The sequence below is a fragment of the Pan troglodytes genome, chromosome 9, assembly GCF_028858775.2.
Source record: "Pan troglodytes isolate AG18354 chromosome 9, NHGRI_mPanTro3-v2.0_pri, whole genome shotgun sequence".
Taxonomy (NCBI): Eukaryota; Metazoa; Chordata; class Mammalia; order Primates; family Hominidae; genus Pan; species Pan troglodytes.
Genome location: NC_072407.2, coordinates 14,733,509 through 14,757,075, shown reverse-complemented (window position 1 = coordinate 14,757,075; position 23,567 = coordinate 14,733,509). Strand labels below are relative to the sequence as shown.

At 43.7% G+C, this 23,567-nt stretch overlaps 1 protein-coding gene and 1 long non-coding RNA gene across 23 annotated transcripts in view; one reads left to right on the top strand and one right to left on the bottom strand.

Annotated features, from left to right (window-relative positions):
* The window catches only part of IRAG1 (inositol 1,4,5-triphosphate receptor associated 1), a 157,559-nt gene that overhangs the window by 124,529 nt on the left and 9,463 nt on the right, over positions 1-23,567 (top strand). For 21 of the 22 annotated variants that reach the window (XM_063782804.1, XM_063782793.1, XM_063782794.1 and 18 more), the window contains 6 exons: positions 1,535-1,675; positions 2,829-2,960; positions 5,021-5,162; positions 11,876-11,925; positions 12,472-12,579; positions 14,475-14,539. In XM_063782804.1, coding sequence (XP_063638874.1) covers positions 1,535-1,675; positions 2,829-2,960; positions 5,021-5,162; positions 11,876-11,925; positions 12,472-12,579; positions 14,475-14,539 — 638 coding nt within the window. Of the gene's footprint in view, positions 1-1,534; positions 1,676-2,828; positions 2,961-5,020; positions 5,163-11,875; positions 11,926-12,471; positions 12,580-14,221; positions 14,315-14,474; positions 14,540-23,567 lie in introns of those variants that run through there. The other variant, XM_063782796.1, reaches the window with a different exon arrangement.
* The window catches only part of LOC134807238 (uncharacterized), a 59,706-nt gene continuing 42,299 nt past the window's right edge, over positions 6,161-23,567 (bottom strand). The window contains exons 2-3 of the long non-coding RNA XR_010147147.1: positions 11,843-11,954; positions 6,161-6,402 (exon numbers count right to left, since the gene is read on the bottom strand). This is a non-coding gene — a long non-coding RNA (uncharacterized LOC134807238). The remainder of the gene's footprint in view (positions 6,403-11,842; positions 11,955-23,567) is intronic.

Sequence of the window (23,567 nt, the reverse complement as noted above, 5' to 3'; positions counted from 1 at the left end):
ACTTGCACACAGGCATTGCACTTGCAGTCTATAACACACGCATAGCCATCCTTTCAGCTGATCCTAACCAGCAGCTCTGAAAAGCAGGTGGAGCAGGAATCAGCACAAAGGAGAAAACTGAGTGAGTAAATAACCACACCAAGTTTCTAGATAGTGTAGTTGGCAAAACCAAGACCTAGATCCAAGTGTTCTCACTGAATTCAGAACTCATTATGTCACACTGCTGTTAAGGGGATAATCAAGGTATAGAAAATTAAGCATTGAGCATTATTCATAGACTTGACCAAGGCCGGGTAAGGCAGAAAATTTCTATCACTGGGCTATGAGCTCTAAGCCTACCCACTGACATTTGTGAAGATGGGCCATGGGCGGTTTGTTTAATGTCCAAATGCTGACCGCAGGTGTATATGGACACAGCTCTCAGCATGGTGGAAATAAAACAGGCTTTCAAATCAGACAGTCTGAGGTTAAATCCTGGCTCCGTTACTCCGTGTCACCTTGAACAAGTTAATGACCGTTCTGGTCTTGGCCTCTTTACCCATAAACAGGTATAACAGTTCCCACCCCAGAGGGTTATTGTGAGATTACATGAATTTGTAGAATGAAAAGCAGTGCTGGCATATAGTAGATGCTCAATAAGGAGTAGTTTTCAATATTGCCTTCATCATCATCATTGGGTCAATTCTGTACCTTCAATTCTTCTGGAGATGACTGCCTTCCATGGGCCACGTTACATGAACTTCAGAAGCCCCTGTGGTTACTAACCCTGCAGGGTATAAATCTGCTACCACTCAGGGCAGATGATGGCTGTAAAATTGAAGACCATTGCTTCCTTCCTGAGTGAGGTCCATCTGTCTATTTCTTCTCCCTAGTAGTTTCCTACTGTTCTGGGAATTCCATGTATGACCAATATTATCTTTTCAAAGTCTGTTCATGCAGGCTGCAATTTTGGCATGAAACATTTATTTATTCCAGAAAGCTTAACCGAACAGAATCATACCTGGCCTTATTTAATCTCCTGGCAGCTACTTAAAGCTTCTATCAATACAGGATTTGGAATACTCGGGCTAGATGCTGATTGAAGTTTGCTTTAAGTCAACAATGCTTAAATCTCACATGGAGTTTCTTTCAATACAGTATTTTCATGCAAAATCTCCAAAACCCCTCATGCAATAAATCCCAGCATAAATCCAGATGCTTACACAATTAGCTGTACTGGCCTGAGTTTATCTAAACCCAGATACAGGATGTTACTTTCTTAAAATTCAGGAAAAAGCAAAGTGTTATTCTCTTCTTATTTTTTGGTAGAATACATTTGGACCTCCGGTTCTGGGAAGGGCCTAGCATGGACCTTGGTTACTGCTTTACCATCTTTTTTGTGGTTTCCTGTGAAGTGAGCATTTCACTTGCACATGGCTGCTTTGGCAGCTGTTTCAGGGGCTGTTGCAAAATGCTCATACAAGGAACACACCTGCAGCCTTGTCCTCTGCAATAACTCCTCCTAGCACCTCTCTCACACTCTTGTTCCCAACAGAACGTGTTTGTACAACTGTCCTTGGCCTTTAGAAATGACAGCTACACTCTGGAATCTAGAATTAACCAGGCTGAAAGAGAACGCAACCTGACAGAGGAGAACACTGAGAAAGAACTGGAAAACTTCAAAGCTTCCATTACGGTAATTGTGGAGCCTGATGTGAGGAATCCCTGGAGCAGAGACTGTCCCCAAGGGCCATACAGGGTGTCATGCTTCTCTCAGGTACCAAGTATAGTCTCCTGAAGTGAAAAATTGAGCCAAGACTCTGACAGTGTTCCTCAGAGAGTTGGGGGGAACTGAGGCAGAGATCCCAAAGGCCTGGTTCCCTCAGGGCTGTGGACAGGTCCTCCAAAGCCTTGGGAGCTTCTCAGAAGGGGGCAGGGTGGCCTGGGTGTGACTCCTCCTTTCAGGCGCCAGGGATAGCGTGTTCACATTGGGCTTCTCCAAGCACCAGAAGAAACTGTGGCCCAGGCCCCGCAGAGGCCACTTCTCTCAGCCTGGATGGGGCCCAGAGCTGCTTTCATGAGAGCTGAGTCTAGGCTTGGTATGTGTCTTAGTCAGTTTGAATTGCTGTAACAAAGGGCCTTAGACTGGGTGGCTTAAATGGCAAACATTTATTTCTCATAGTTCTGGAGGCTGGAAGGCCAAGATCAGGGCACCAGCATGGTCGGGTTCTGGTGAGGGCCATCTCTGGCTTGCAGACTACCACTTTTCCATTATATCTTACATGGTGGAAAGAGAACAGAACTCTCTGGGGTCCCTTTTATAAGAGCACTAATTCCATTCATGGGGCTCCACTCTCCTCACCTAATCACCTCGCCCAGGCCCCACTTCACTATCACATTGAGGAGTTAGGATATGTCCCCCCAAAAGTCAGCAGATGACTTTGTGGGGGGCACAGACATTTAGCCCAGTGGTCCGCAACCCCTGGGCCAGGCCGCAAACCAGTACCAAACCATGGCCTGTTAGGAACCAGGCTGCACAGTAGGAGGTGAGCTGCCTGACAGCATGACCTCCTGAGCTCCGCCGCCTGTCAGATCAGCAGCAGCATTCGATTCCCATGGGGTCACGAACCCTATTGTAAACTGTGCATGCGAAGGATCTAGGTTGTACCCTCCTTATAAGAATCTAATGATCAGAGGTGGAACAGTTTCATCCCCAAACCATCGCCCCCACCAGGTTTGTGGAAAAATTGTCTTCCAAACCAGTCCCTGAGGCCGAAAAGGTTGGGGACTGCTGATTTAGTCCATAACATTATTTGAGGACCCCGGGTGATGCTCCTACTCCTGTTCAGTCCTCAGCTTCACTCTGGCACCACTGTGAGCACCGGGAAACCTACCAGAAGTTGCTGGAGGACATCGCTGTCCTGCACCGCCTGGCTGCCCGCCTCTCCAGCCGAGCTGAGGTGGTAGGCGCCGTCCGCCAGGTGAGTCTCTCCAGCCCCCGGTCTTGCCAACTCTGTTCCACCTACATAAAGTAGAGCGATCACCCAAGCAGCGGCAACTACAGATACCACTTAGAGGTGGCTTCCTCTGGGCCAGGCATCCTATGTACATCATTGCAGTATTATTCAGAGTATTTTTGGCAGATCACTGAACCCTCAAGGTGCTTTGTGGAAAAAGGTTTCTGTGGACGCACAAGTTTGGGGACTACTGCATACTATCTTTCTTTCTTGGAAATTTCTAACACATTGGCCTAATCAAGGCTTTGATAACTCCTATGGTGGAGAAGGCTGGCTCACTTTACCTACATAGTTCCCAAATGTATTTAACTGAAGAATTCCCCCCACAGCTCTCCATTTTATTTTTCTCAAAAAATACCTGTTCAACTCCCATGGAGCTAGTATTTGACAAAACATACTTTAGGAAAACCTGCTTTGTCTCATTAAATCCACCCAGCAACCCTATAAATATCCTGTCTCCCAGATGAAGATGCAGAGTCTCAGAAAGTAAAAGCGTTAGTGGCGGAGCGGGGCACAGGCCCAGGTCTGGCTCTCTCTTGGCCACTTTGAAGTCCTGAAGCATACAGAGCCCCGCCCTGGCCCCCCATGTTGTAGCAGGAGCACATTGCCCGAGTTCTAATCCTGGCTCCAACCTTCATTCGCTGTGTGACCTTGGGCCCCTTACTGAGGTTTCTCTGCTTCAGTCTTTTCAAGTATAAAATGAGGATGGTCACAGTATCTGCCATAGAGGGTTGCTGCCGTACTTGTAAAGCATTTGGATGTTGTTATTATGTTGCTATGACATGAATCTATGTCCTGCTGCTCTGGTTACATGAGAGGAGGTTCCTGGGGTGGTGCAGCCCTGAGCAGTTCCTATTAAATAAAAGAAAGACCTGTCGCTGGGCCATCCCACCCTGTGTCCTTCAGGACAAGGACATCTGACTCAGCAGTGGTGCCCAGGAAGTCACTCCAGCTGGGAGCAGCAACACAGGAGGACTCTAGGGAAGTAGCTGGTCTCAGCCACGCATGGCTGTGGGACCTGTTCCTGCGAAGCCACTGGGTGTGTCCCTCTGTGGCCAGGCAGGGCCTGAGCTAGATCCTCTGAGGGATCTAACTGGGGTATGAGCAGAGAGAAATTGTTCTCATTGTGTGCAGGCTTCCCAAACATGTGCCTCAGCCCACCTGTCACTCACGCCATCTGCTCCCTTCTCCAAATGGCTCCCTCGTCTTGGCTGCTATGTCTCAGTCTTTGCCTTCCTCTCTGGCTCCACTGGGCCAGGTCAGGCTTCATCCTGTTTTTACCTGCTGCCCTCACTGCCACCAGTCTCACTCCCTTGAGTCCCATCTCTACCTATGACCTGATTATATTACTCTCTTACTTTAAGGGAGATATTCAATGGCTTCCCTTTTCCTTCAGAATAAGTTCAAATTCCTTTGTCTAGCATTCGAGGTCCTTCACAACCCAGACTTACAAATAGGCCCAACTGCTTGCTGATTCCTACATAGGTAGGAGGACCTGTAGTGTCTGGGCTTTCTGGACAGCCCTGGTTTATTATGTCGATTGTCCCAGCACAATTTGTCGTCGTGCCTTTCTTCACTCTCCAGAGGACTCTTATTCAGAGGATAAAACCTCATCTACATATAAGCCCTGTGCTTCCCTGCCTCTAGACTCCTCTTGGAGTTCCCTGGCCTGAATGCTGTGTCCCTCCTGCCCTTGTCTATGGGCCCAGATGCTGCTCACATCCTACATCCACTGCATTCCCTCTCCATGAAGCCTCCCCTGACCCGTTCTCTGCAAGCAGAAACAACTCTCCTCTGCCTGTCATCTCCTGCAGTGTGGTGGCTGTGCTTTTCTCATTCTCCCTAAGCGCAGGTGCTGAGTCCACCTCTCAGCTCACCTGGCAGACAGCAAACTCTTCAGAGGGCAGAGTCTTGTCCCTGTATCCTTTTGATTCTCCTAGCCCAGACCCTAGGTCAGAGCAAATAAGTGCCAACGGAGCCTTTCCTCCAATGGCCTCATGCACTCATGCGCTCCTTCCCTGCAGGAAAAGCGCATGTCGAAAGCAACGGAAGTGATGATGCAGTATGTGGAGAATCTAAAGAGGACGTATGAGAAGGACCATGCGGAGCTCATGGAGTTTAAAAAGCTTGCAAATCAGAATTCAAGCCGCAGCTGTGGCCCCTCTGGTAAGGACCTAGGCTCCTGCCCCATCTTGGCCCTACAAGGTGGACTTCCAAGAGCTCTTGGCTAGGATTAGAGCTGTCAGAACAGCCCCAGGACTTATTTCCAGTTGAGCAGCACGCCTGTCTAGTGCTGCCCACAGGGGCCTCCCAGCAGCTGCTTCAGTGGGCCTGGCAGGGCAGTCTGGAACCAGGAAACATGAGCCTTTCCAAAGTGACTTCCTAACTCCCAAAGCAATAAATCACAGTGGCTGACCATGGATACAAAGCCCATGGGCTACAAGAGCTCTTGGACTTACAGGGTCTGAGAGTGACCCTAGCCCTGTCAGTCCGTGTGCTTTGGGATCCCCTTTTAGGCAGCACATGCTAAGGAATTTGGGCTTTATTCTGGAAAGCATTAGGGATCCAGCCAATGATTTTAATCAAGAAAATGACTTGATCATATATGTAGTTTAAGCAGATTCCCTTTAACTGTGGTGTGGCAATTACATTACTGGGACAAAGCAGGGATAGAAAACCCCATGAAGATGTTCTTGGAACAGTCCAGGTGAGGGGTGAAACCTGGGCAGTTAGGGTGGAGTGAGAGTCTGGCTGAAGGAGATGTTATGGAGAAAAACAGCAGACTCATGGGTAAGACAGAAGTTTCAAAGAAATACTCTTGTTTAGAAGTTCTATACGAATTGCTATAGGAGCACGGGGGAGGGCCCACCTGATTCTGCTTGAAGGGAGACAAAGAAGCCTTCAAAGAGGGATGGTATCTTGTTGGTGTTTTAAAGTAAAAATAGGAGTTCTCCAGTCAATAGAGGAAGATACATCCCAAGTGGAGAAACCAGCATGGACAAAGGTGTGGAGGTTGGGGGTGAAAACAAGATGAAACAAACAGTTTGTCATAGTGGCAGTGTCAGGGTGTGGTAGTGACAGGTTGAAAGTGAGACTTGGTTGACCAGGGCCACACGCCAGGCCATGCTAGCAATTTGAGCCTCTAGGCAACGGGGAGTCATTGGTAAGTTTATACCACATGAGGTAATCAGGCTTTATTTTTAGATTATTCTGACTTCAGTGGACAATATATTGGAGGTGTGCAAAAGCTGAGGTAAAGAGAGACACAGTAGGAGGCTCTTTCTCAGTCCAGCAGGAAGAGGTTGGTGCCTTGGACCAGATCTCTCCATGGGCACTGTCAGGGTTTGAACTCTGGCTGATGAGGGTGGCTAGCAGGAGAAAACAGACCTTTTAGCAACAGGAATCCCTGTGGAATGCAAACATCCGTGTTACCAAGAGCTGCAGAAGGGAAAGTACAGAAAGTATAACAGATGGAGAAACCTTTATAAACAGGAGGTTTCACAAGTTTCCTGGAGAATATCAGTGACATGTCCCAGAGTCCAAAGGGAGCATGCACACATGCTCCAGACTGTCAGCTTTGGATCTGTCAGCAAGGCTCCTGACCCACATGCACCTAGGCCTCTAACCATTTTCCGTCAGTGTTGGAAGCTGAGGAAGTTGCCACCAAAGGAATCCTAATGCATGGACTCCTGCACTTATTGCTGCACAAGGCCTCCTGAAAACCACCTTACCTAAGATTTATAGGATGAGCAGTTACCCATGAGTCTCATTCATTCATTCTACAGACATTTATTGAGTACCTTTGGTTTGCCCTATATAATACTGGAATATAGAGGTAAAGGGCACACAGTCACAGACCCAAAGGAGCTCCCAACCTTTGGGAAGTCAAGGCAGTGTAGCCAGTGCTATGACAGAAGAAAGCAGACTTCCAAGGAGAATACACCACAGAGTCCCACATTCACTCTAGGAGGATGAGAAAACGCTTACCGTAGGAAAGGTCAACGATAGCTGTACATGTTTTTCTGATATTTGTTTCCACTCCAGTTGTTCTTCCAAGCTATACCTCAGCTTGGGCTAGGCAGAGTGGCCGTAACCACTCAGCAGGTGTCTCCATAAGATACTCTATGACTGTTCCCTAATAGTGTTTGTGTCTTAAGCCTTTATACAACCTCTGCAATCTTTGTCTATGCCTGGGGTTTTGAAGACTGCAGTAAATGAAATATCCCTGATTTCAAGGAAGGTGATATACATTTTTTAAAAATAACATGTTTCTTTCTGAATATGAAATTTACCAATTATCTGCATTTTAGATTATTTCCTTAGTGTAGATTTCTAGAAGTATGAATACTAGCTCAGGGGAAATAAATTTTTTAAGGCTCTTAAAGCAAATTATTTTCAAATAACCCATTTATGTTTTCACTGAATGGGTTACAATACTCAATTCACCATGCCATTGACACAATTCTTGTTCTTTCTTTTTGTAAATATCCATGACTTTGATAGGCCACAATTGTGTCTTACCTTATTGTTTTAATTGTATTTCTCGGCCTTTCCAAATGTTTATGGAACATTTGTATTTCTACTTTTAAAAATTCTGTATTTATTACCTTTGCCACTTGTAAGCTTGGTAGTTTACTAATTTATATGAACTCTTCACATGTAAAGAATATTTTCTGGTTCTGCTATTTTGGCTGACTGGAAAACTTGAAAATCTTTTAACCACAAGCACTTAGAAATTGCTGCTGGACAAAATAAAGCAAACCTTTGTCTAAATAGCTGAATCCACAAGAAAATAAATTGAAATACCCAGATACAAGAAAAGAAAAGAGAACTGAAACCAAGCTGACCCTGCAGCTTCCTTAGGGACAAGTGTCAGCCTTGGTTATCTGGGAGCTGAGCTTTTGCACTTGCCTGTGGTCTGAGACAAGGCCTGGAACACCTATGGTAGAGAGTTGACACAGATTCCCACAGAAAGTTAAGGCCGTCCAAGGACTATATCCTCAGATGGAATTTGGATAAGGAAAAATAATAATCACCAACCAGCAGAGAAACAAGGAAATTTGTTTCACCCTGGACTGTAGTAGGAAAAAACACTTTCTCCTTCCTCATAGGGAAAGTACGTGCTCACAAAGTGACAGCAGTGATGATGCAATATGCAGAGGATTTGAAAAGAACAGCAAGATGGTGCCTCTAAGATATGTTAGAAATAAGCAGAAAAGTACTCTGGACAGACAGACCCTGCATCTGGACACACAGGATTCCTCTAATAAAGCCTCACTGAAGATGACTTCACAACTTAAAATTATAAAATACACAAGAAAACAATTCATCATGAACAAAAATCATCAGTTACACAAAACAATAGGATTATATACTAAGAACCTCGGAAAATAAAATGATCTGATAATTTTTTTTAAGATAAGCTTAAAATTGTTACAGGTAGCTGGGTACAGTGGCTCACGTCTGTAATCCTAACACTTTGGGAGGCCAAGGTGAAAGGATCGCTTAAGGCCAGGAGGTTGAGACCAGCCTGGGCAACAAAGTGAGACCCTATCTCCACAAAAAATAAAAATAAAAAACAATTAGTCAGGTGTGGTGGTGGGCACCTGTAGTTCTAGCTTATCAGGAGGCTAAGGTGGGAGGATCGCTTGAGCCCAGGAAGTCACGGCTTCAGTGAGCTGTGATCATGCCACTGCACTTCATTCTGGATGACAGAGTGAGACCGTCTTTAACTTAAACAAAAATTATTGGAGACATAAAAGAATGGATCAAAACCAGAGTAAAAGAATACAGCTATCAAAGAAGAATAAAATAGAACTCCTCAAAATGAGGAATAAAATCACAGAAATCAAAAACTCAAGAGTTTAGATGTGGTAGTTACTATATTTGAGGCTATTCTTCATTATTCCAGATCTCCTTCTTCTGGGCACATTTACCCATCCCCTTGAAGTCACAAGGCAAGGCCATGGGATTTGCTTTGGTGAATGAAATATGAGTAGAAGGACATGTCACATCTGAACCTAGGCCTCTAAGAACTAGTATGCAGTTTGCCCTGTTTCTTCCTCCTAACATGATAACCATCATTGCTCCAGAATAGTAGAAGGCCAGTATTAGGCTGAGTCCAGAGTGAGGAAACACAGAACCAAGCTTGCTGCAGACTTGGAAGTAAATGAGCATGTAGCATAAGCAAATCACATCTTCCTTGTTATCAGCCACTAATACTTTGGAGTTGCTTATTATTACTATGCTATTAAACTAGTATAACCTGGCTTATCCTGATTGATTATAACATTTAAATCAAATTGGGCACAGTTGAAAAAAAATTAGTTAACTTGAAGATAGGTTTGAGGAAGTTACCCAATGTATAGTTCAGAGAAATAAATTGATTAAAATTATGAAAGAAGCATTGAGATATGGGATATAGAATGTAGAATGAGAAAGTCCCAAATACATTTATTAGACCATCCTTAAGGGGAAAACCAAGGAGAGAAAATATGCCAAGAAAGAATGGCTAAGGATTTTCTAGAACTAAGGAAAGTCATCAATCATTGGATTCAGAAAATACGTGAATTCCAAGCAGGAAAAATAAAAACACACCAAAGAGAAACTGCAGAACAGTAAAGACAAAGGGAAGATCTTAAAAGTCATCAAAGAGAAGATGACTTACAAAGGAATGACAATTCTCAATGGCAGTAATAGAAGAAGCCAATGGAATAATTTCTTAAAAGAACTAAGAGAAAATAACTGTCAATCTAGAGATAACACAGATGGCTAAGATACCATGCAAGATTGAGGGCTTGGTAAAGACTATTTGGAGACAATTGAGAAAGTTTACCTCTCATAGACCCTCGCTGAAAGAACAACTAGAGGATGTACCTAAGGAAGATTGAAATTGAACTCAAACACATGCTCACAAATGTTCATTGCAGCACTTTTCACAATAGCAAAGACATGGAATCAACCTAAATGCCCATCAATGACAGATTGGATAAAGAAAAATGTGGTACATATACACCATGGAATACTATGCAGCCATAAAAAAGAATGAGATCACCTCTTTTGCAGGAACATGCCTGGGGCTGGAGGTCCTTATCCTTAGCAAACTAACACAGGAACAGAAAACCAAATACTGCATGTTCTCACTAAGAAGTGGGAGCTAGACATTGAGTACATATGGCCACAAACAAGGGAACAACAGGTACCAGGGCCTACTTGAGGGTGGAAAGTAGGAGGAGGGAGAGGAGCAGAAAAAAATCAATGCTGTCTACTAGGCTTAATACCTGGGTGACGAAATAATCTGTACAACAAATCTTCATGACAAGTTTATGTAATGCACCTGCACATGTACCCTGAACCTAAAATAAAAGTTAAAAAAAATTGAGCTCAAAAGAAACAAGTAGGATACAAGAAAGAATAGTCAACAAAGACATTTGTAAACATGTGGGTAAATCTAAATAAGCACTTTCTGTAGAAATCAACAAACATAATGAATAATTTAAGAATACAAACACAAGGTGAAAAAATCCTGGAAAGCAATATAATTAAGAGGGAGGGTTATTATTTTAAGATTTATTCAAGAAAAGAATAGAGAGCTTGTTTAATTTTAAATTTAAAGTCAGTATGTTCAAAAGTTAAGAGGACATGCTAAAGGTTAAAAATAGAATGTATAATTTCCAAACAAAAGTGTCAGGTGGGAGGAGGGGTAGAAAAAGTCAATGAATAAAACAAAATAAATAGAAAATATAAAATTACATGGTAGAAATAAATACAAATATATTAATCACAAGAACTATAACTAGTATAAATCTATTGGTTAATAGAGAATCTCAGATTAGATTATGAAAAAAACAGGCCAGGTGTGGTGGCTCATGCCTATAATTCTAGCACCTTGGGCGGCCGAGGCGGGTAGATACTTTAAGCTCAGGAGTTGGAGACCAGCCTGGCCAACATGGCGAAACCCTGTTTCTACTAAAAATAAAAAAATTAACCAGGTGTGGTGGCACACATCTGTAATCCCAGCTACTTGGGAGGCTGAGGCACGAGAATCACATGAACCCAGGAGCCGGAGGTTGCAGTGAGCCAAGATCGTGCCACTGCACTCCAGCCTACGTGACAGAGTGAGACTGTCTCAAAAGAAAAAAAAATTTTTTTTTGAAAAAACACATACAGCTATGTGCTTTTCAAGAGACTCACCAAAAATATATGGATATGAAAGAGAGAGATATGCAGGCTAAATGATATTGGTTAAACTGAATCAAATTGAATTGAACTAGCAAATACCTTTCTCTGCACATACTCAGGTGTTTCCTGGTGGTAGGATTATCCAGGTATGAAGCTAAACATATTACGTGAGTTATATCACTTAATGTATGTAGTAAGGAGAAGAAAATCCTGGGGTGGTAGCTTCCTTTGTTCTGAGTCATTTGGTAGGTAACATATTGAAACTACTTCTGTTAGCAAGTTTTCATTATTTATTGGCACCACACCTTCCTTGCTCATAGTTTCTCTGACTGTACATCCTTGAACGAGCATGAAATAACCCAATAAGTCTTCGTGTTGCTGAGTAGTTTTCATACACTATCTAGGGTGTTATGCAGAGCGTGTTTAGTGGGGTCAGATAAAGATCAGAGGTCCAAGACTGGGGCTTCCTATAGTGAGAAGGGGAGTTAGGATAAAGGTTTTGTCCAAAAAAAGCCCCCACTCTGCAGCCCCATCTCAAAGGATGAAGTGCCAAACTCAGTGTCCCCAACACCCAGACCCTTGGGCTATCCCTTGAGGGCCAGTTCTGGCCCATGGATACGATAGCCTAGTTTCTGTTTCCTGCTGGTGCCTAGCCTGAAACTTACCTATGTTCTCTTCTCTGCTCCCTCCTGCTGCAGAAGATGGGGTCCCTCGCACGGCACGGTCCATGTCCCTCACGCTGGGAAAGGTATGCATGTTCAAGGAATACCAGGGCTCCTGGAAGGAGTATGACAGAAGTTTCCAGGGTCACCCAAACAATCATTCATTCTGGGATCCATGGATGCCAGAGAATCTCTGAACAGAGTTTCTATTCGGCTTTCCACACTCTCAAGTTTAGCCTCTGACATCTTACCTTTCTTGCTCATGGTTTCCTTAACTATGTATACATCCCTTAAATGAACATGAAATGATCATAAGCCTTCATATTGCTACAGGCAGCTTGAATACAGTCTCCAGGGTGTTACCCAGAGACTGTGGGGTCATTTCCATTCTGTATCTCCAAGATCTCATAAGCTAAAATAGAACAGATTGAGCGTTCACTCACCAACAACAGAAAATTTGGGTCAACTTTGGCCACTCTCTCCACACCAATTCTATCATTGCTACTGCAAAACCAAAATATCCAGTGAATGCCATTACAGCATTAGAAATGAGTAGGCTTTTTCCTAGCCCTTCTGAACTATGGCTATTGCTACGTCCAAGACAGTGAGCCTGGTCACTTCTCTTCCTGCAGAATATGCCTCGCCGGAGGGTCAGCGTTGCTGTGGTTCCTAAGTTTAATGCCCTGAATTTGCCTGGCCAAACTCCCAGCTCATCATCCATTCCCTCCTTACCAGCCTTGGTAAGTATGACGATGTCTGCCTCCCAGCACAGAATAGTAGAATAACCTTTCCTTCGTACTCAGTCCTAGGGCAGGGAGGGTGACCAAATGGGGGCAGGGTCAACAAGGAGAGGAAATTTCCAGAATAGAATCTGAGTGATAGGCTCAAAAACTCAATATACACCAGGCTGCATGTATTCTACTACTCTGGGAAGTCCCACTGCCCTTAGCATGGTGTTGGCAGCTCAGCGTTCTTTGCAAATGATAACTCTTTTTGTGCTTACACCACAATCTGCCAAGGTGGTTACAATTTTTTTCTACTCTGCAGTGGGCTTAAGTAGCTGAAGTTTGTAATGTGTGATAGGTGGTAGAACAGCTTTGAACCCTAGGTTCTCTGATTCCACAGCCTGAGTTCTTCAACCCATTGTTCTCCTGCCTCAGTTCATTGTAGCATTGTTCATAAATAATGAAAAGTGGGAAACAACTCCATGTTCACTAATAAGAGATTGGTTAAGCAAATGGATATTCCTATAAGGGGTTTCTGTAGAATTATCCATAATTTATTATGAATCAAAAGCAAGTAAAATAGAATATACAAAACCTAGTGTATAAACAGTATAATTCTGTTTTGTACTTTTTAAAAGAGTGTGTTTCTGTGTGTAGACATAGAAATTTCTGGTAGAAGATATGTGAAACAGCTAATAATGGTTATCTCTAGGCAATGGTAAAATAGTTCATTTTTATTTTCTTCCTGATGCCTTTTTATATTTCTATAATAAGAATGTATTAGTAATAATCAGGAAAAATACATTTCCATTTCTTTTAGACAAAGACGTTTGGATATAACAAAATATTTTCTGTATCCCAGGCCTTTGTGCATCTGGCTAATTCTCTCTAATTCTTTCTTCAGTGGTTTCTCTATCCCCTGCCTATGACTAGCACTACCCTATAAGGAAACAATCTGATTGTGTAAGCAATTGGAAATTCAAGCTCTATGTAATACCAATGAGTGGTATTCACTGCTTCCTGCCTCAAGCATTTCAGTCGTCTATGAAATCAACCTAAATTCCCAAATTACCCACTAAAATAAAACAACCTGAAAAAAATGTTTAAGAATGTTGGAGAGGACTGGTTAGTGTATTTTAACAGATCTATTTCCCATACTTTGCCTAAAAGCATAAATTTATTTTCCAAATATATATTCCTTTAGACTAGGGGTTGGCAATCAGGGCCATAGATTAAAAACCACACAGGGTACTTTTAAACCATTATTCCCCCAGGCCCCACACCAAGATTCTGGAGTGGATCGATACTTTTTTAAAACCTCCCCCAGATGATTCTAATGTGCAGCCAACATTGAGAACCATTACTTAAACCAAATCCATTGCAACAACACAACCTGGAAATCCTGGGGAACGTATTGTAAAGAAATTTCTGATGGTTTGAGCTTTCAGTAGTGATTTGCATCTCCTGAGAATTGTACCTGGAGCTGTGTCTCTAGGGACAGTGATGGGCTTGTGTGAATCTATTGTAAGGAGCCTGAGACCTGCATTTGTAGGAGGCCCACTGGTGTTCAGTCACAGTTGCTAAACAGGACAGAGAAAAACTGATGGCTCCTCTCCAGAATGGAGCCTCAAGATGTAAACTTTCCTCTTCACTTAAGGAAACTTAGCAGAGGTGAAGGAAAAGGAGGAAGCTGCATGTGCCCTAGAGGAAAGGAACGCTGAGGAAAGGAGGACAGGGAAGGCCTGAGGGAAAGGGCCAAGTCCTGGGCTCAGATGAAGATTGGAAAGTGGGGGCATGGAGGAAAGAGGAGAAGCAGCAGCCCCGCTCCCAGCATCATCAGAAATCCAGCAGCTCTGGCTTCTTCCTTCCATAGCGCATCCTCAATTCTCTGTCTTCTGTTTTTCATTCAGTCGGAATCACCCAATGGGAAAGGCAGCCTACCTGTCACTTCAGCACTGCCTACACTTTTGGAAAAGTAAGTTTGTCGATTTTCCTCTTGGCTTCAGGAATCTCTCAGGAAATTTTCCCCATTTTACTTTCCTTCCTCCCGTTTTTATCCCCAAAATGCAGTGGAAAGCAAATTAAGTTTTAAGGGAAATGAATGGGAGTCTGAAACCCACAAAGATTTCAGAACCTGTTTGCAAAATTCTTGAACCAGGAAGATGCCCTGAGTGAGGCCAAGTGTACCCAATCTTAGAGAGCCCAGAGAAGGCTGGAGCCTTCTCTGCCAATTGGGATTCTTTGGGCTACAGACAAAAGAAAGCCCCAACTCAATGGGACTTAATTAAGTCCAGAGGTAGAGCTGCTCCTGGTATGGCACAGCAGGGCTCTAGCTCAGCGAGTCTACAACTTCCTTGCCTCTGGCCACATTGTATGTTAACTTCATCATCAGGATTGTGGCAAATGGCTGGTAGTTCCTGGGATCCCCTCCAGACAGGACAATACCTAGAGGAAGAAAGGGACTGTTTCTTGCCATGTTCCTTTCTTAGGAATAAACCCAGAAGCCTTTCACCAGTCTTCTCTATTATCTCATTGACAAATCTGGAAGGAAGTCCCTTTCTAAAAGAATCACTTTGGGAAAGGGATTGTCATTATGGGATTAAACTATTCCCTGGGGTTGGTGAGAGGGTCAGCTTCCCATAAAGCAAAATGACTCCATGAAGAAGAGTAAATTCCTGAACAGAATCATGTTGCTGTTAGGAAGTAGGAAGGAAAATGCATATTGGATTAGCAGCCAGCAGTTTCTGTGATTTTCTAGGCATCTATGCAATTTGCAGATCTTTTCATCCTCAGCCAGAGTAAGGCAGGCTGTTTCTATGCACTCAGAGGAGTTTATAGCTTACTTTTCAAATTCTTTCATTTGCTTGCTGAAAAACATCTGGATCACACCTGCTGCCTCTCAGAATTTTCCCCTGCTGCCTCTCAGAATTTTCCCCTTGTGTCTTTTCTCACTTGGTAGAACATATACCTTATTCTTCCTTCTTCCTTGCCTCAAGACAGCTTTAGTCCTTTGTTTTTCTTTGCTGTTAGAAAAGTTTTGCTATCTGGCAGGGAACCTGTATGTTGGGACCCTTTTCAGTACAGACAAGCTCCCATCTCCAGACTCAGCCTGCCTCCTACATCTGTCATTCTGTATAGCCACCAGCTTATCACCCAGTGATTTGTTAGTCTTGAAGTTTGCCCAGCATTTCTTCTCTTTGCCACCTCACCCCCATAAGCTCACAGGTCCTTCGTGTTATAGAGGGTCTCTTGGGGTCTCTCTCTCTGTCTTTTCTTGATCACTACAGGGAAATTGTCAAGAGGCAACACAACCACCACCACATGGAAGTAACCGAGTTTACAGAAACTTACCAAGTCCCTAGAGTCATAGTACCTCATCCAGGGTCTCTGAATCTCTCCAGAAATGGTCACCTCATGCTCTGACTGAGAAACCCACTAAAATTCTCCCTGCCAACCTTCCCTTTGGGTGCACAGATCCCTACTTCAGAGAACCCTCAACTCTAGCCCCTTTCCCAACTCTAGGCCTGCAGAGCCACTCAAGGCAGAAGATCTCTTCAACAGACTCTTAATCATGACAGAGAGGGCCTGAACTCTGTAGAACTTATGCCAGGCCAGTTGAGCACTTCTGTCCAAGGCAGTGGGGATTATGAAAACATGAATTATCCTTGGTAAGGGAAACTGAGGTACAAAATTGGAGACAATAAGCAGCAGCCCCAAATTAGGAGTGTCAATGGGTGACGATCAATAGTGGCATCACCTTTCCAGTGGTTTATAGAACCTGGAGAGATATGGACAGAGTGGGGATTAAGGCAAGTCAAGCACACTGGGGCTGACTCGCCAGTTGGGAATATACCCATGTAAGAATGGTTGCAAAGAGGTGAGGGCATCTTTAGAGGAAGAGGGGTTCAGGATGAACAACAGCTTCCCCTTCTGGATTTCTCAAAGATGTTAAGTGATTTCCATTTAAAACTGGAAACATGGCCAGGCACGGTGGCTCACACCTGTGATCCCAGCAGTTTGGGAGGCTGAGGCGGGTGGTTCATGAGGTCAGGAGTTCAAGACCGCCTGGCCAAGATGGTGAAACCCTGTCTCTACTAAAAATACAAATAAATAAATAAATATAAAGTGGAAAATTTACTTGATTCCCAACAGACTAACAATGAGACAATATATGAGTAAAAGTGAATTCGTATCTTCTGTCCTATACACAAATACAGTCAATTCTAGCTGCCCTATCCATATCGTGAAAGAGAAATAATGTGTTATAGTTTAATATACATTGCTTTGGAGACTGTTGTATTCAGCTTTGTGTTAAAATGATTTCACCTTTCCTAAGCAGGAAGTGACAAAGCAGGAAGGGCACTGGCTAAGCAAAGGATAAGATCAAATACCCTGTGGCTAGTTCACAGGAAAATACTTGAGAGCTGGTTACACTGCTTCATGAAATTTCAGAGAATGCTGAGCCTTGTTCTTGAAGGTCATTTCGTAATGAACTGCTCTTCACTCATCAAGGGCCTAGAAACCTGTAGACTTAAACATATGGATGGAGAGTGATATTTAAAGTTAGTCCTGAAGATGAAGAGAAAACAAAGCTCAAGAGCAGTTCCGCAAGTAGAAATGGCTATGTAATTGTAGTCTTTTGTTCTTTCATTCCTTCAGCAATTAATCACCAAGGGCCAGGCACATAGAATGTACTCAAGGAGCTTGCAGTCTAGCGGGAAAGACAGATGGGAAGCAGCCTATTATAATACAACATGATGGGTGGGATCGTAAGGAAGTGTAGGTTGCTAAGGGAATGATGCGCAGAAAATGAGCACCTAACCTGATTTTGGTGTAAGGTTGGGGGAACTGGGGAAGTGGGGGGAAGAGAGAGCTTAGAAAATGATTCCCCTTGGCTGGGCAGTGGCTCACGCCTGTAACCCCAGCACTTTGGGAGGCCAAGGCAAGTGGATGACTTGAGCTCAAGAGTTGAAGACCAGCCTGGGCAATATAACGAAAGCCCCATCTCTACAAAAAATATAAAAATTAGCCAGGCATGGTGGCGTCCACCTGTAGTCCCAGCTACTCGGGAGGCTGAGGTGGGAGGATGGCTTGACCCCAGCCGGGAGAAGTTTCAGTGAGCTGAGATTGCACCACTGCACTGCAGCCTGGAGCCTGAGCGACAGAACCAGACCCTGTCTCAAAAAACAAAAAAAAAAGTTTCCCTCTAGGAACTTACTTTTAAAGTAAAAATCTAAAGGGTGCATAATCAACTAGGTGAACAGGAGGTTAACAACATTCCAGGCTTTGTCCATGTGACAAAGTATGGAGTATTCAAGGAATGATGATAATGATAATGATGACAATGGTAATTACTGTTGACTATTTACAGCACTGATGACAATGGTAATTACTGTTAACTATTTACTGCACTGATGACAATGGTAATTACTGTTAACTATTTACTGCACTGATGACAATGGTAATTACTGTTAACTACTGCACTGATGACAATGGTAATTACTGTTAACTATTTGCTGCACCTCGCTTTATGCCAAGTGCTTTGCTAATTGCTTTGTATTAATAATCTCAGTTAATCCTCACAGTAATTCCATGAGGTAGGTATACTATTAATATCTCTGTTTTATAGATGAGGAAACTGAAGCTCAGAGAAATCGTCACTTGCCTGAGGTTACACAGCTGGTAGATAGCAGAGCACATGCCCTTACCCTTTTAATAGACCGCCCAACTGGAAGAACAAAACGAAGTTCAGTGTGACCATAGAGAAGAGGATGAATTTAAGAGCTATTTTTGAAAGAGCCTGGTGACCGGTTGGGCATGGAGTGGAGAACAGAGTCGGGGTGAGAGACAGGGTGTGTGTGGAACCGTTCACAGAGGGATCAGCAAAACCAGGATGTAGATGATGCACAGGGTTAGTGTCAAAAAGGGGTTATTATGTTAATGTATCACAGAGCAATTTTAACTCTGAATCTCTAAAAATAACCATGTTTCTATACTCTTGAAGCACCCAGGGTAAAGTCCTTAAAGATTTCATAGGACACTAAATTTGTACAGTAAGCAACTCCCCTTTGCTGATGGTATCTTGGAGTGAATTCCTCCCTCCCCCCCCCCACCCCAATAAACTTGTGGTGGACCCCAGGTATCTAGGACTGAGTAACACGGAGTAAGGAAGCTTGGGTTCCCTGGGCTGGGCTTGTCAGAGGGAACCATGGCAGTGGGGGTGACTTGGAAATATTGCTGAGCCCAAGAAGATATGCCGATCACAAAGGATAGTAGCCACTTTCAAATATTGTTTACCATGTGGGAAAAGTTGAATCTAATATACCTACCTGTCCAAAAATATACTTTGACTGAATAGTTCTTCACATTACTGAGAGCTGAGCACAATGACAAACATTTTTGACCTGGTGCACGTGTGAGAATAATGAGCCTCATTTTCATGAATCATCCCAGAAAGAAAGCACATAGGATTTCAGGCAGGGGACAGATGCCAAGATCCATGAGCCTTCGGGCCAGAAATCCCTAGGGTGGGCACAGGCTGTGCTCAGCTCCAGTTTATAGCCATGATTACAGATTCGTTTAGTCCAACCCAAACACTGGGTTCTCAGGAAATAACCATTTACAGAGAGGACTTGTGCCTTTTACAACATTCCTAGGTAGGGACTGGATAAGTCATAGTGAAACCGATGCAACTTGACAGGCACTTAAAGGCACCTACTGTATGCCAGGCACTATTCTGACCCAAACACAGTCCTTCTTCCTGTGATTACAGTCATATGCAGGTATCTAAAACATACATCAATGCCTCCCTGTGAGTCATGCTGTCACAGAGGTGCGGTGGCAGCATAAAGGGAGAGAGAGGGCCAGGTGTGGTGGCTCATGCCTGTAACCCCAGCACTTTGGGAGGCTGAGGCAGGTGGATCACTTGAGGCCAGGAGTTCGAGACCAGCCTGGCCAACATGGTGAAACCCCATTTCTACTAAAAATGCAAATATTAGCCAGGCGTGATGGTGCACGCCTGTAATCTCAGCTACTTGGGAGGCTGAGGCAGGAGAATCGCTTGAACCTGGGAGGTGGAGGTTGCAGTGAGCCAAGATCATGCCACTGCACTCCAGCCTGAGTGACAGAGCGGGACCCTGTCTCAAGGAAAAAAAAAAAAAAAAAAAAAGGAGAGATCAACTTTAACCAGAGGGTGTGGGGGAGGGGAGAACACCAGCAAAAGTTTCACAGAGGAGAAGGCATTTGAGCTTAGTCTTAAAGATGCTTAGAGAGAAACTTCCAGTTAGAGAAGATATTTAGGAAACTACAAGCTCAGTTTAGAGGTCAGGAGAGAACAGCAAACATTTTACATGTTGTGTTTCCCCCACTTGCCACCCTACCCGCAACCCCTCCACTCCCCCCACCCGCCCTCCACACACACAGAGTAAACAAAGGCCCTCCCAGCCACTTACACTGTAGACAAGCAGCCTTGAAAATAGGGGCAGCATGGAAGCCATGGTCCAGCCTGAGGGCAGGAAGGGCTTCACTCAGCAGAGTGAAAGGAAGAGACTTCTATTGAAAGAAAGGCAGGGGGGTTCATGGAGGGCTTCTATTGAAAGAAAGGTGGGGGTTCATGGAGGGCTTCTATTGAAAGAAAGGTGGGGGTTCATGGAGGGCTTCTATTGAAAGAAAAGCGGGGGTTCATGGAGGGCTGGAAAGTCCATCTTGACACGCAGGTAGAAGACCAAGGTGAGAGTCCCAGCACCAATAATGTGAATTTAGGCAAGTCACTTAATCAACCTGAGCTTGGGTTTCTTATCTGTGAAATGGGATAATACCCCACCTAGGTGGCAGATAGTGCAGTCAGAAGAATGGGCACATATCAGACTGCACAGGGTAAAATTTGAGCTCTACCACACACTGGTTGTATGATCTTGGGCTGGTCCCGAGATCATACACATTCTCTCACTTGATCTTTCCAATGATAAGAAGAGCTAAAAGTTAACTTATTTATCAGGCTCTGTTCTAACATCTCATTTAAGGCTCACAAATGACCCAAGAAGGTATTACTGTTCTCTGTTTGACAGATATGAAATCACTTGAAATGCGATTCTCATGCCTCAGCCTACTTTTTGAGCCTTGGTTTCCTCATCTGTCAAACAGAGAACACTAATACCTTCTTGGGTCATTTGTGAGCCTTAAATGAGATGTTAGACCACAGCCTGACACATATAAGTTAATGTTTAGCTCTTCTTATCATTGGAAAGATCAAGTGAGAGAATGTATATGAGAGCCCTATAGGGGAGCTGAAATGAACAGAAGATCTGCATGTAAAAGAGTCGATGAAATGGGCTTCCTGGCCCTGCTAGGGAAAAGTTTTCCTCTCTAGAGATCAGTGACCCATGGACAATGAGAGCTTTGTTTACAGTCACTTATCTGCAAAATTCTAAGGTGCATAATGTGTGATGACACACAATAGACATGCACCTGAGAAAGTTCCTAAAGCCATTTTATGAAAATGTAATGTTAATTTACCATACCTTAAATTAGTTCACATTTAGGGTTCCTCTGACTCTGAAGTGTCTCAGTAATATATAACAAGTTCTCCCTTGATGATACAAATAATTGCCTGGATTTTTTATGAGTCATATTTGGAGGTAGCTCAGATTGCTCCCAAAATGTACCAATACATTTACTATATAACAATAATAATAGCAGATATAATTTGTTGAGTGCCATATTCCAGAAAGTTTATTTACATTTCTTCATTAATTCTTACACCTCCACCATCAGGTATGTATTACTATCCCCATTGTACAGTTGAGGAATCTGAAGTTCAGGAAGATTAAATAATTTGCATGTCTTGGAGCTGGTATTTGAATCCAGGTTTGCCTCAGGCGAGTTCTTTTCCTTTATACTACAGTGTCCTCCTTCACGCATGCTTAACATTAAGGAACCTCTAAGGCTGACAGTTGTATATAAATCAAAAGTCTGATACCAATATCTCATTTCATATATATATATGAAAGAATTACTTTCCCTGCCCTTGGCTGTAGCTATGTTTTTCTCCTCTTGCTCCAGTCATTTGGATAAATAGGAAACTGCACATTAGGCCAAGGTCACATGGAAGGGAGTGGATAATGTAATTTGCAAAAGGAGAAATGTTATGAATAGCTGGTATTTTTAGAGCGTTATCTTTCTTGTTCACAATGGGTTGTGGTTTCCAGCCTGACTAAATGTAAATTTTAAAAGGTCTGAGGAAAACTAAGAGATGGGAAACTGATGCCAAGAATGAGGAGAAGATACAAGGCTCACTCATAAACCCTGTCTGAGAGTTCAGGGAGGGTGGCAGCTGTGATCTTTCAGAGTCCTGGCTGGAAAGCTCTGCTCACAGTGTTGCCTTGTTGGAGGACTCCTCCATGACGACATTGCTCCCATTGGGAATCAGGACATGAAGGTGGGCTGCAGGATTTCTAGGGAAAGCATAGCCATCTGGATACTTCCTTTAAACTTGTGATCCCATACCTGCAATGATCTCCCAGCACCTCCCAGCCATCTTACCAAGATGTTCTAGTATGTCTGTTTTCCTTCTTTCTCATATAACTCTTTTACACCCCTCCTCTCTCCACAGACCTTCCTAGACCCCTCTACCTCTCACTCTCAGCAGATGACCTTGCCTTCCACTTTATAGAGAATACCTAAGCTACATTCCCATAGGAGCCCTCTAACTTTCCTTCACCAGATCTCCAGCCCAACAACTTCCTCATCATCTTACCTTTGTTACAAACAAGGAGAGATTCTCTAGTTTTCCAAGGTCTGTCCCTATTTCCTTTTGAAAAGACTGAGTTCCTTCAGGCATCCCTTTCTCTCATCCTCTACTGGATCATTTCTACCTACATTCAAATGTGCATCCTCCCTTGATCTACTTCAGCTGCACACTCTCTCCAACACACCCCTCTACTCTCCTTCCTACTCGAATTGCTGTGTCTGTGGCTTCCCCTTTCCAACCTCCCCTTCTTTACTTTAAACCTGTGCTTGGCTCCCAACATTACATAGAGGCTCCTGTTGACCTCTGTATTATCAAATCTAATAGTCATCTTGTCTGCACGCTTCAAACTCAGAAGTGTGTGGCACTGTTTACTCTTCCGCCTTGATGAGCTCTTGTCTCCTGGCTCCCAAGACTCCACCTGCTCCTAGGTTTCCTCTTACCTCTCTGGCTGCTACTTCTCAGCCTTCTCTGAAGATGCCTTCTTTTCCACCTGAGACAAGTGTGGAGTTCCTCATGACTTGGTCCTGGGTCCTCCTCTTGTCTTTCTTCATATTATCTCCCTAAGCAATCTTGTCTATCCACGCGGCTTTAAATAACATTTATGTTCTGATGACACCAGATGAATATCTCCAGCTAAAACTTCCCTGACTCACTTTGGTGAATTCAACTGTCTACTTGACATCTCCCTTTGGATACCTCACAGGCATTGCAAATGTCTCTTGTCCAAAAGTTAACTCCTGCCACACTGCCTCTTTTTAAGTTCTCAAACAACTCAGCACCTTCTGTGTCTCAGAGTCTTTACATAACCCGCATTCTCTTCCTGGAATGATCTCTCCTCTGCTTTTTTACTGAGTTTTGCTTTGTCATCCAGGCTGGAGTGCAGTGGTGCGATCTCAGCTCACTGCAACCTCTGCCTCCAGGCTCAAACGATTCTCTTGCCTCAGCCTCCCGAGTACCTGGGATTACAGGTGTGTGCCACCACACCTGGCTAATTTTTGTATTTTTAGTAGAGATGGGGTTTCACCATGTTGGCCAGGCTGGTCTCGAACTCCTGATCTCAGGTGATCCGCCCGCCTTGGCCTCCCAAAGTGCTGGGATTACAAGCATGAGCCACCACACCCAACCCTCTCCTCTGCTATTAATACATCTGACTTCTCATCCTTCAGGCCTGTGCTTCAACTTCAGCACCTCAGAGAGGCCTTTTCTAACTATTCACTCTAAACACATTCTCTCCTTGTTATTTTCTGTCACTGTA